Source organism: Panulirus ornatus, chromosome 22 (genome assembly GCF_036320965.1).
Source record: "Panulirus ornatus isolate Po-2019 chromosome 22, ASM3632096v1, whole genome shotgun sequence".
Lineage (NCBI taxonomy): Eukaryota > Metazoa > Arthropoda > Malacostraca > Decapoda > Palinuridae > Panulirus > Panulirus ornatus.
In genome coordinates, this window is record NC_092245.1 from 5056238 (window position 1) to 5068489 (window position 12252).

Here is a 12252-nt window from a genome sequence, read left to right on the forward strand (position 1 = left end):
CTCCATTCACCTGGACCTGAATATTCCAATGAAGTGGAGGATCGTCACCATCACATAACCCTATCTCCATTCACCTGGACCTGAATATCCCTATGAAGTGGAGGATCTTCACCATCACATAACCCTATCTCCATTCACCTGGCCCTGCATATCCCTATGAAGTGGAGGATCTTCACCATCACATAACCCTATCTCCATTCACCTGGCCCTGCATATCCCTATGAAGTGGAGGATCTTCACCATCACATAACCCTATCTCCATTCACCTGGACCGGAATATCCTAATGAAGTGGCGGATCTTCACCATCACATAACCGTATCTCCATTCACCTGGCCCTGCATATCCCTATGAAGAGGAGGATCTTCACCATCACATAACCCTATCTCCATTCACCTGGACCTGAATATCCCTATGAAGTGGAGGATCTTCACCATCACATAACCCTATCTCCATTCACCTGGACCTGAATATCCCTATGAAGTGGAAGATCTTCACCATCACATAACCTTATTTCCGTTCACCTGGACCTGAATATCCTTATGAAGTGGAGGATCTTCACCATCACATAACCCTATCTCCATTCACCTGGACCTGAATATCCCTATGAAGTGGAGGATCTTCACCATCAGATAACCCTATCTTCATTCACCTGGCCCTGAATAGTCCTATGAAGTGGAGGCTCTTCACCATCACATAACCCTATCTCCATTCACCTGGCCCTGAATAGCCCTATGAAGTGGAGGATCTTCACCATCACATAACCCTATTTCCATTCACCTGGCCCTGAATAGTCCTATGAAGTGGAGGATCTTCACCATCACATAACCCTATCTCCATTCACCTGGCCCTGAATAGCCCTATGAAGTGGAGGATCTTCACCATCACATAACCCTATTTCCATTCACCTGGTCCTGAATAGTCCTATGAAGTGGAGGATCTTCACCATCACATAACCCTATCTCCATTCACCTGGCCCTGCATATCCCTATGAAGTGGAGGATCTTCACCATCACATAACCCTATCTCCAGCCACCTGAACATTTTCATGATATGGAGAATTTTCACCATCACATGACGTTATCTCCAGCCACCTGGACATTCTTATGAAGAGGATCTTCACTGTCTGTCATGCCCGTGACTGAATATCTTGGGACAATTATTCAATGCCCTGTTTTTCTCAATATGAGGTGTAATACATACCAACACTAAAGCAAATTTAATATTCAACCTAATTGATTAAAAAAACTGAATTGCACTTAAATGGAAATAATGTTATCTTAAGCTTTATTCCTGAAATATATACAAAGTATACAGCTTGTCCCATAGTTCTCAGGTTGACAGCTACTTGGCACATCATGTCGATCCTAGTCTGGAGTGTCTCACGTACACTAAACATCGTAAGGTATGATATAACCAGGAACAATGATGAATTATGGCACTAGACGGACTTCATATACTGTAGGGTCTTAGGGACTCCATATGTAAGACTCCTGTTCACTGGAGACTTCACCCTGTCTCAGTGTCGGCATCCCCCACCCCATTCCTTCTTATTACCTAGGCAGACACAGTGCCGTCTGTTTAGAGTACTGAAATCTATACAGTGCCGTCTGTTTAGAGTACTGGAATCTATACAGTGCCGTCTGTTTAGAGTACTGAAATCTATACAGTGCCTTCTGTTTAGAGTACTGGAATCTATACAGTGCCGTCTGTTTACATTTCAGATTACTGTTTTCTCGAGTTCGTGCGGTAGTTTGTGTTATAATCGCTTTGTATACCATGCGTCGCTAGTTATTTGTGCGATCGTACTTACTGTTGAAACTGCCTTGCTGTACATTTGGTATGTAGTGACTGGGTTATTAGAAGCTACCATAGATATAGCCAAACCGGACCGGTCAGGTTGTCAACATTACTGCCTCCTACTCCCACCTCCCTGCTGTGGTGCAACTCCGGGTGGGTCACCTACGCCAATCTGCTAAAGCGGGTCCATTCTTTTGGAAAGGATGGTCTGCTCCTGAGACTTTAGGTGAGGAAAGTCTATTCCTGAGACAGATGATCTTGGTAATGAGATGGAAGAATTTGCATTCTGATAGGGGTTACATGTCATTATTTATGTCTTATATTTGAAAAAAAAAATCCAGGAGGCCATGCAAATTATGGTTGGTGCAGATATTGTTGACATTCCCTCAGGGGATCCAGACCGCCCCAACCCCATTCTGACTGGTTAAGTTACAGTTTCGCATTCACAGGCAGCCAGATGAACAGGGGTTTGGGTGGATGATCTCCGTAAAGAACAAAGAACACTACTGTGATGTAGGTTTATTGTAGTCATGCAGGACCCGGGTGCAGTCCGTGGCCTACCCAGGTAGGACACCCATACAAGGGCGTTACTTAGGAAGACAAAGGTCATTATTATAAGTTTTTCGATATACCTGCATTTATAACTAACAGGGGAAGACGCACTTCTCATCTCGGCCAGGAGACGTGGTCAGAGAGGGAGGAGAATCAAGCCATCTCCCTCGGGGAGATGTGTCGCGCGATAAGCTCTACATTCCTGGCTGGTTCCCGTGTAAGGTGAAATGCTACATTTGAATACCAACTTTCTCTGGGGATTGTCAGCGTTAGATGTACGCGGTTTGGCTGTGTGACTAATGTCATGACTCGGGCTTTATACAAGAGGAAGTTGTTCCTCAATTGTAGGAGGAGTCTCTATGCTTGATAGCTTGCTTGTTCAGGAGGGCGGGCGGGTACGTTAACTAGACTGCCCGGAAGCTGATGACAAGGTCATTAAGACTACGAAGGTGGTTGTACACGCAAAAATATATTGAAAATTTATCTTAAGCAAAACCCAACAGAAGCATAGTATGTGGTGAGGTGTAAACTGCAGGAGACGGTGATTACTCACCGCATAAGTAATATGAACCAGACATGACACACTCATCCCAAATACAACCAAGTACGTGTGTCCTGACTTTCTGGTGAACTGTTGGTCTCATCTTACTTTCAGAAACGAGTTGGATCAATAGTAACCCAATCTGTCATACTAGAACTCTTAAGTGAATCAGGGAATTCGAGGTTTGCAGAGCCTTTTCAGTAACCTGTATATTGAATGATACCTATAGACTTCATTTTGATATGTGGCCCAGCATTCAGCTGTTACTGCCTCTGATAATGTTATACAAGGAGCTAACACCGTATTACATAGTCCCCACTGCCTCTAATAATGTTATACAAAGAGCCTCTAACACCGTATTACTTATTCTAGACTACCTTTAATAATGTTATACTGTATACAATAAGCTTCTAACACTATTACAGTCTATCATTAAAGGGATTAGATAATAATTCAGGTAAATGCAAGTGCATTGTTATGACCAAGGATAATGTACACATCCATTTTGTTATTTGATTTTCATCTATAGGAAGCCACTTGAAAATGTCATATTGTAATGCAAGAAGTTTAACGTTTTGTGGAAAAGGGTTCCTTTTCTCTTGAGAAACATTTTGGAAATTATATCTGAATGTAAAACTTGGATCAGGCTTTATCTTCGGAAAATTGCTACGCAAGCATGTTCTTAGCATTTGGGTCTTTCATATATGCTCGTATTTTCATTTTAGTATTTTTATATTCAAGATCTGTCAGTGACTTTTAGAGAGGTGTTAATAAAGTTCATTTTGTTACACTGTGGTATTCGTTATATAGTGTCAATGTGTCTTTTGTATCTTTCATGAGGTAATTATTATGAATTATCCCACCATAATGTAGGTAAGGGTTTTTTTTTTTTCCTTTGAGGATAAACTTATAAAATCTGAATCACCTTGTTTTCTCACTATCCTTGTGCTGTCCACGGGAGAGCACACACCTGTCCACTCCAAAGAGATGTCCTTAGGTGAACTGGAGAACAGCACGTCTCTATGCTGCAGCAACTCACCAGAGATCACCAGTTCCATCACACTGTGCCTGAAGCATAGGTCTCACAAAACGTTCTTTACAATTATGTTGGTGACCAGAAAAAAGTATCATAATCTATATAATAATGATTTAACAACTGACTGCTTACAACACACTACAATTTATATTCTAACACAAGCATTATAAAAGATGAACCATAACTCTCGCTAAGACAGTGTCACTTTTACATAATACTACACCGCTCACATCATTGATGACAAACACGAGTATTATTGTTACAAACACGAGAAGTACTTTGTTACAGACACAACTCATGATGATTGCAGGTGAAGTTGTCGAGCACGTAAGTAACTTCCCCTGGCATCAAGCTGGTCTTAAAGCCACCCAGATTCATCTACGCCAACATGGTACATGCCACAGACTATTAATAAGTTATCGAGTATAATTTACAAACAGGCCTCGTGTGCCATTAATCCTAGCTCACACATTTTATGAGTGAAATTAGCTTAAACATGACAGCATCAGATGACCATAATCCCGATAAACTTCTAAAAAATCAGGATGTCCATTTCCTCAAAGAATCTTGGGTTGTTCTTCATCCCTTTTGTTCCACTTAAGCTTTTAACTTAATGATGAGTACTGTCCATGATCGAAGCATTCAGCGCAGGAAGGAAAAAGTTACAAGGCAAGCAACACCAGTCAAACATTCTATCCACATGATACACATAGAAAACATATTAACACGCGAACCTGCAGTCATTGTGTCTCTATACTGCAGTGATCAGAGCTGTGACCCAACAATGTGAGGGTCACAGGTTTGAGGATCCTGAACAGATCAGTTGGCTTATGGCCAGCTCGGGTTTTTCATCTTTACTTGTTTCATCTTCACTCGCACATCAGAATGTGTTGCCTAACTAATGTTGCCTAGTTCCTGGCATCCTTTGAACCAAACAATCCTGCCTGTTTAACCAGGCAGAGGTCACAACCTACCCTCCCAAGCAAGACCTTGCATCTCCACTAACCTACTTCTCTTCTGTCGAACACCATCTTAACGATATCTTACTTCTCTTGAACCTCGCCTCCCTAATGACGTTTTCACTGATTTCTCATTTCTAACAGTTACCATCACTTTTGATTCTCCATGTTACCATCACTCATGATTCTCCATGTTACCATCAGTCATGATTCTCCATGTTACCATCACTCATGATTCTCCATGTTACCATCACTCATGCGATGGTATACAGTGCCAAATGCTCCCCGTCAGTCGTGGGGTACACAGTCTACCCATCACCTCGGGTCATAATAAGACTAAGCTCATCCTGTCGTCAAAGCTTCCCAGATTCGTGAAGCAGGACTTCCGTCATCTGAAGCTGTGTCGTCTACCGGTCAAGGCGTGTTTGAGTCCCTGGATCACTGGTCCAGTACGAAATATGGTCACCTTCTTTGCCCCCTCCACAACTTCCGTGGCCTCGTGAAAAGGTTCGAGACAATCACAAGCAATTTTTAAGGCAGAAATCTCCATCGCCATGATTATCTTCCTCCTTTGCTTTCTCAGACACAAGATCAAGTGCATCACTCACCTCTGCAGGGTTCTTGGTTTCGTATAATGTTTTGTTTTTGTTGTTATAGGACTGATCATTTTGTTTGGGTAGGTAGGGTCAAGGGATCAACTGGGTACACTCAAACGATTAATGATAAGAAAGTACCGCCATCGCTGCCGCCGGTACTTTAAAAGTACCGCTTGCCCACCTTTGCATTTACAAGGTTACCAGTACCACTTTCCTCCCTTTTTACAATTACAATTAGATTACAATTACTTGATCAAACTTACTGACAATTACAATCAATTACTTCAATTTCAATTACAATATTTCTGTCGTTAATTACAGTTCAACTGAAATACAGTTACTACAACCCTGGTCCTGATCAGTGACTTGGCGTGAGAATGTGCACATGCCCCATGGCTGAGCCCCAAGTGGAGCATGCCATCTCCCCCACCAGTGACGGAGGCACAGAGGAAGGGGTACTGAAGCCCCCACTTTGGAAAGCCCCCAACAATTTTAGACAAAACCCTGCAATATGCCGCATCCCTACCTTCGTTTTCGAAGCTGCCGCTCACCGTCTCTGCTGCATGTGTAGAGTAAGGGTCAACGAGGACGTGATAACCACACCCTGAACAAAACCACACCCTGAACATAACCACAAACTGAACATAACCACACCCTCAACACAACCACACCCTGAACATAACCACACCCTGAACATAACCATACCCTGAACATAACCACACCCTGAACACAACCGCACCCTGAACATAACCACACCCTGAACACAACCACACTCTGAACATAACCACACCCTGAACATAACCATACCCTGAAGATAACCACACCCTGAACACAACCACACCCTGAACATAACCACACCCTGAACATAACCATACCCTGAACATAACCACACCATGAACATAACCACACCCTGAACATAACCGCACCCTGAACATAACCATACCCTGAACATAACCATACCCTGAACATAACCGCACCCTGAATACAACCACACCCTGAACATAACCACACCCTGAACGCAACCACACCCTGAACATAACCACACCCTGAACATAACCACACCCTGAACATAACCACACCCTGAACATAACCACACCCTGAACATAACCACACCTTGAACACAACCACACACTGAACATAACCACACCCTGAACACAACCACACCCTGAACATAACCACACCGTGAACATAACCACACCCTGAACATAACCACACCCTGAACATAACCATACCCTGAACATAACCACACCCTGAACACAACCACACCCTGAACATAACCACACCCTGAACATAACCATACCCTAAACATAACCATACCCTGAACACAACCACACCCTGAACATAACCACACCCTGAACATAACCACACCGTGAACATAACCACACCGTGAACATAACCACACCGTGAACATAACCACACCCTGAACATAATCATACCCTGAACATAACCACACCCTGAACACAACCACATCCTGAACACAACCACACCCTGAACATAACCACCCCCTGAACATAACTACACCCTGAACACAACCACACCCTGAACACAACCACACCCTGAACATAACCACACCCTGAACATAACCATACCCTGAACATAACTACACCCTGAACACAACCACACCCTGAACACAACCACACCCTGAACACAACCACACCCTGAACATAACCACCCCCTGAACATAACTACACCCTGAACACAACCACACCCTGAACACAACCACACCCTGAACATAACCACACCCTGAACATAACCATACCCTGAACACAACCACACCCTGAACATAACCACACCCTGATCATAACCATACCCTGAACACAACCACACCCTGAACATAACCACACCCTGAACATAACCACACCCTGAACTTAACCACACCCTGAACACAACCACACCCTGGACATAACCACACCCTAAACATAGCCACACCCTGAACATAACCACACCCTGAACACAAGCACACCCTGAACACCACCTTGACCCAGATGGTCGTCACTCACCCGTGACCAGTGACTCACAGCCAAGCTGGACAGGTCCACCAGCTGTGAACTTATGTACAGGAAGTCAAACTTCGCATTGAAGGAAGTCTAAATGTAATTGACTTGTCAGACTCGTTTTGTTCTAGTTATGTGATTGTCCATAAGATGAAAAGAAATGGTCAAAGAACAAAAAAATCTAAGCAGCGAAGTTAGAACAATAAAAGCTTAGGCAACACAATGGTCATGAACATATGTTAGTGGGATTTCAAAGCTTTAAAGTTACACATATTTCACTAAATACAACAACACAGATAGTGGTGTTTCTCAGCCAGATCCCGGAGGTTGCATACAATGACACTCATGTCTGGTCTAAAAGGGAGATAAGGCTAGATTGTGCACGCTGCCCGGAGATAGGTTCCCGAAACTACAGTCGAGGTACATTCTAGAAGCTTGTTGGTTAGATATGGCTAAATCAGAGTATAATTTGAGGCCTTACATGGGAATAGGAGTTGTCTTACACATAAAAACACTTTCATTTTATTTTTTGATAACTTTTCACAGCAGAAAGACCAAACCTGAAAAAACTACGTAGAGTTATTTTGCTTCTTGATCGTTGTCTGTGGATCAAAGGCTTCTACTTAATTTGTATTCGGTATTGTTGATCATCTCTTGCACTTTTCCTAGCTAATGTTGAAGTCAGAGGTCGGATGGTCGGTAGTTTATTCGTTTGATTGTGTTACCCGAACACTTGACTTAAAGAAGGCGACGGGTATGAGTTCTACCCAACTGATGGATTTTAATGCAACCAGAAGTTATGGTAATTACTATTGTTACTCGTATGAATTTCGATATTTTGGAAAAGCTTTTCTGGTATAGAAAAATCCAGTCAGTCCGATTATGAGGTAGGAATAAAGGAAATAAATGTAAATCGCTAAATACTTTCTGACTCACCAATACCAACTAGTCGGCTTAAAGTTAACTCTTTTAAACTAAGCAAACGTATCGAACGTATTTATATCAAGCTCTGAAAAATGCAATTGTTTGATAAATTCACTCTTTTCTATTGATTTTCTTTCGAGGATTATAAATGCATTTTAGGATGAGTCTGATTTTAAAATACGATTATACAAATTACTGGAATAACGGCCATTCTCTGAACAAGATGTCCGACGTGCACAGCGATCTTCACGAAGGTCGACAAAATGTGCATGACTGTACTGCTGATGGGGGACCATCATCATCTAGTGGTCAAGGTAAGCTTCCATAATATGTATAAAATGTATTGAGTAACGATTAAATGCAAATATTTGTGTCGAGCAAATTGAACAGTTGACATAATGTGTTGGCCTGGGTATCTCGATCATGTGTATGGACGAGACATATAAATCTCCCAGGACGATATATATATTCCTGGGGATAGGGGAGAAAGAATACTTCCCACGTATTCCGTGCGTGTCGTAGAAGGCGACCAAAAGGGAAGGGAGCGGGAGCTGGAAATCCTCCCCTCTTTTTTTTTGTTAATTTTCCAAAAGAAGGAACAGAAGGGGGGCCAGGTGAGGATATTCCCTCAAAGGCCCAGTCCTCTGTTCATAACGCTACCTCGCTAATGCGGGAGATGGCGAACAGTATGAAAGAAAGAATATGTATATATATATATATATATATATATATATATATATATATGTATATATATATATATATATATATATATATATATATATATATATATATATTAATTTCTTTATTGGGAAGAATAACCGTTTTCTTGTTCGGCCATTTTGACGTACTTGTGGATCATGTTTTACTGATTTTAATTTTTAGTTTTTTAAACCAGTTGAAATACGTAATTCGAATGGTTGCTTTTTCCTCAGATTTTTAGGTTGTGTTTTATTTGATATTGTATGTAGTACATTTAGTATTGTATGTATGTAGTACATTTATTATTGTATGTATGTAGTACATTTATTATTGTATGTATGTAGTACATTTATTATTGTATGTATGTAGTACATTTAATATTGTAGTAGTACATTTATTACTGTATATATGTAGTACATTTATTACTGTATGTATGTAGTACATTTATTATTGTATGTATGTAGTACATTTATTATTATGTATGTAGTACATTTATTATTGTATGTATGTAGTACATTTATTATTGTATGTATGTAGTACATTTATTATTTTATGTATATAGTACATTTATTATTGTATGTATGTAGTACCTCTATTATTTTATGTTGTAGTACATTTATTATTGTATGTATGTAGTACATTTATTATTTTATGTATGTAGTACATTTATTATTGTATGTATGTAGCACATTTATTATTCTATGTATGTAGTACATTTATTATTGTATGTACATTTATTATTGTATGTATGTAGTACATTTATTATTTTATGTTGTAGTACATTTATTGTATATATGTAGTACATTTATTTTATGAATGTAGTACATTTATCATTGTATGTATGTGGTACATTTATTATATGTATGTAGTACATTTATTATGGTATGTAGTACATTTGTTATTGTATGTATGTAGTACACTTATTATGGTATGTATGTAGTACATTTATTAATGTTTGTAGTACATTTATTATTTTATGTATGTAGTACATTTATTATTGTATGAATGTAGTACATTTATTATTTTATGTATGTAGTACATTTATTGTATGTATGTAGTACATTTATTATTGTATGTATGTAGTACATTTATTATTTTATGTTGTAATACATTTATTGTATGTATGTAGTACATTTATTTTATGTATGTAGTACATTTATTATTGTATGTATGTAGTACATTTATTATGGTATGTATGTAGTACATTTAATATGGTATGTAGTACGTTTATTATTGTATGCATGTAGTACATTTTTTATTTTATGTATGTAGTACATTTATTATTTTATGTATGTAGTACATTTATTATTGTATGTATGTAGTACATTTATTATGGTATGTACGTAGTACATTTAATATGAATTCACGATGATGGTTGTCCATCTGTTTAATCATACAAGGAATCGTTTGTCTCATAATTAGTCATCTGTGAAGATATTGGATCAAGGGTAATTGCAATTCATATTTTTATTAGATATTCCCTTGCATGTGGAGATGTATTCTAAATCTGTGATTCATTGAAATTTCTTCATATCATGGATCTTGTCTAATTTACATTGCATTTTGATGACCAGAAAGTAAATTTGAAGAAGTGTTGATATGAAAAACTGAAGAAAGGTAGGTTTCATATGCTGGCTCAACTTTGCATCAGCATTAGCTTTTGACATTGAATGATTTCTTCAGTGCAAATGATTGAGAATATAATAGCTAAAGAGCATGAATTTGGTTACCATATGATAAGCACTTTTATATAATGTGATAGCAATATATGAAGGAAAATACAGGCTTAATTGATGTAAAATTTGGTATACATTTGTCAAAAAAGAAATTAGAACCTATAAAAACTGTACCTTATCTTTCTAGCATCATTTATGCAGATGTTAAGTGTTCTCTGTCAAATGATTCATTATTTTATTTATTTATTTTGCTTTGTCGCTGTCTCTCGCGTTTGCGAGGTAGCACAAGGAAACAGACGAAAGAAATGGCCCAACCCACCCCCATACACATGTATATACATACACGTCCACATACGTAAATATACATACCTATACATCTCAATGTACACATATATATACACACACAGACACATACATATATACCCATGCACACAATTCACACTGTCTGCCTGTATTCATTCCCATCGCCACCTCGCCACACATGGAATACCATCCCCTCCCCCCTCATGTGTGCGAGGTAGCGCTAGGAAAAGACAACAAAGGCCCCATTCGTTCACACTCGGTCTCTAGCTGTCATGCAATAATGCCCGAAACCACAGCTCCCTTTCCACACCCAGGCCCCTACACAACTTTCCATGGTTTACCCCAGACGCTTCACATGCCCTGATTCAATCCACTGACAGCACGTCAACCCCGGTATACCACATCGATCCAATTCACTCTATTCCTTGCCAGCCTTTCACCCTCCTGCATGTTCATGATAGCCTTTAATTGAAATATGGTACAGATGCCATTAGGTTCTGGCACCATACAAATTCAGACAAATCACCTCATCGAGTACAGTACTGCATATACGTCATTAATGTCAGTTAACAGATGACATCAAATAGCCATGTAGGAATCTGTCATCTCTTTGTTTCTTAAGTTTTTTCTTTAGGGTTTCTTTTTCCAAAAAAATGTATTACCCTGTTTTACATTAATTAGCCCCCATATATGTTGTGGTATATATGACTCATGATTATTATATGATTTTGTGTAACTCAAGATATAAGGCTTAAATTCTACTTCACAACTGTTTTTGTATTTTCTGGACCCCACTAGTATTGCAGAACAAAGTGACTCAGTATCCAAAGCTAATAGTATTGCAGAGCTAAAATTGACTTTTACCAAAGGTCGAATGAATATAAATTGAACTATTTTGGCTTTGCTAAGGGTAAAGGGGAGGAATGGTTTGGAAAAGTCTTGGGAATAAAGTCAGGGCTTGATGAGAGGACAATACCTAAGAAAAAAGTAGCACTACTGAAGCAGTTGTGGGAATGTGTGATGGAGTGTAAGAAAGTAAATTGTAGAGTGATGTGGGTAAAATTGAAAGTAGGTGGAGAGAGATGGGTGATTATTGGTGTTTGTGCACCAACTCATGAGAAGAAAGTTCATGAGAGACAAGTGTTTTGGGAGCAGCTGAGTAAGTGTCAGCAGC

At 39.4% G+C, this 12252-nt stretch overlaps 1 protein-coding gene across 3 annotated transcripts in view; it reads left to right on the forward strand.

Annotated features, from left to right (window-relative positions):
- The first annotated feature begins 8578 nt into the window (after positions 1-8578).
- The window catches only part of LOC139756509 (uncharacterized), a 183095-nt gene continuing 179421 nt past the window's right edge, over positions 8579-12252 (forward strand). For all 3 annotated transcript variants that reach the window (XM_071675958.1, XM_071675960.1, XM_071675961.1), the window contains exon 1: positions 8579-8714. In XM_071675958.1, coding sequence (XP_071532059.1) covers positions 8624-8714 — 91 coding nt within the window. In that variant the 5' untranslated portion in view covers positions 8579-8623. The remainder of the gene's footprint in view (positions 8715-12252) is intronic.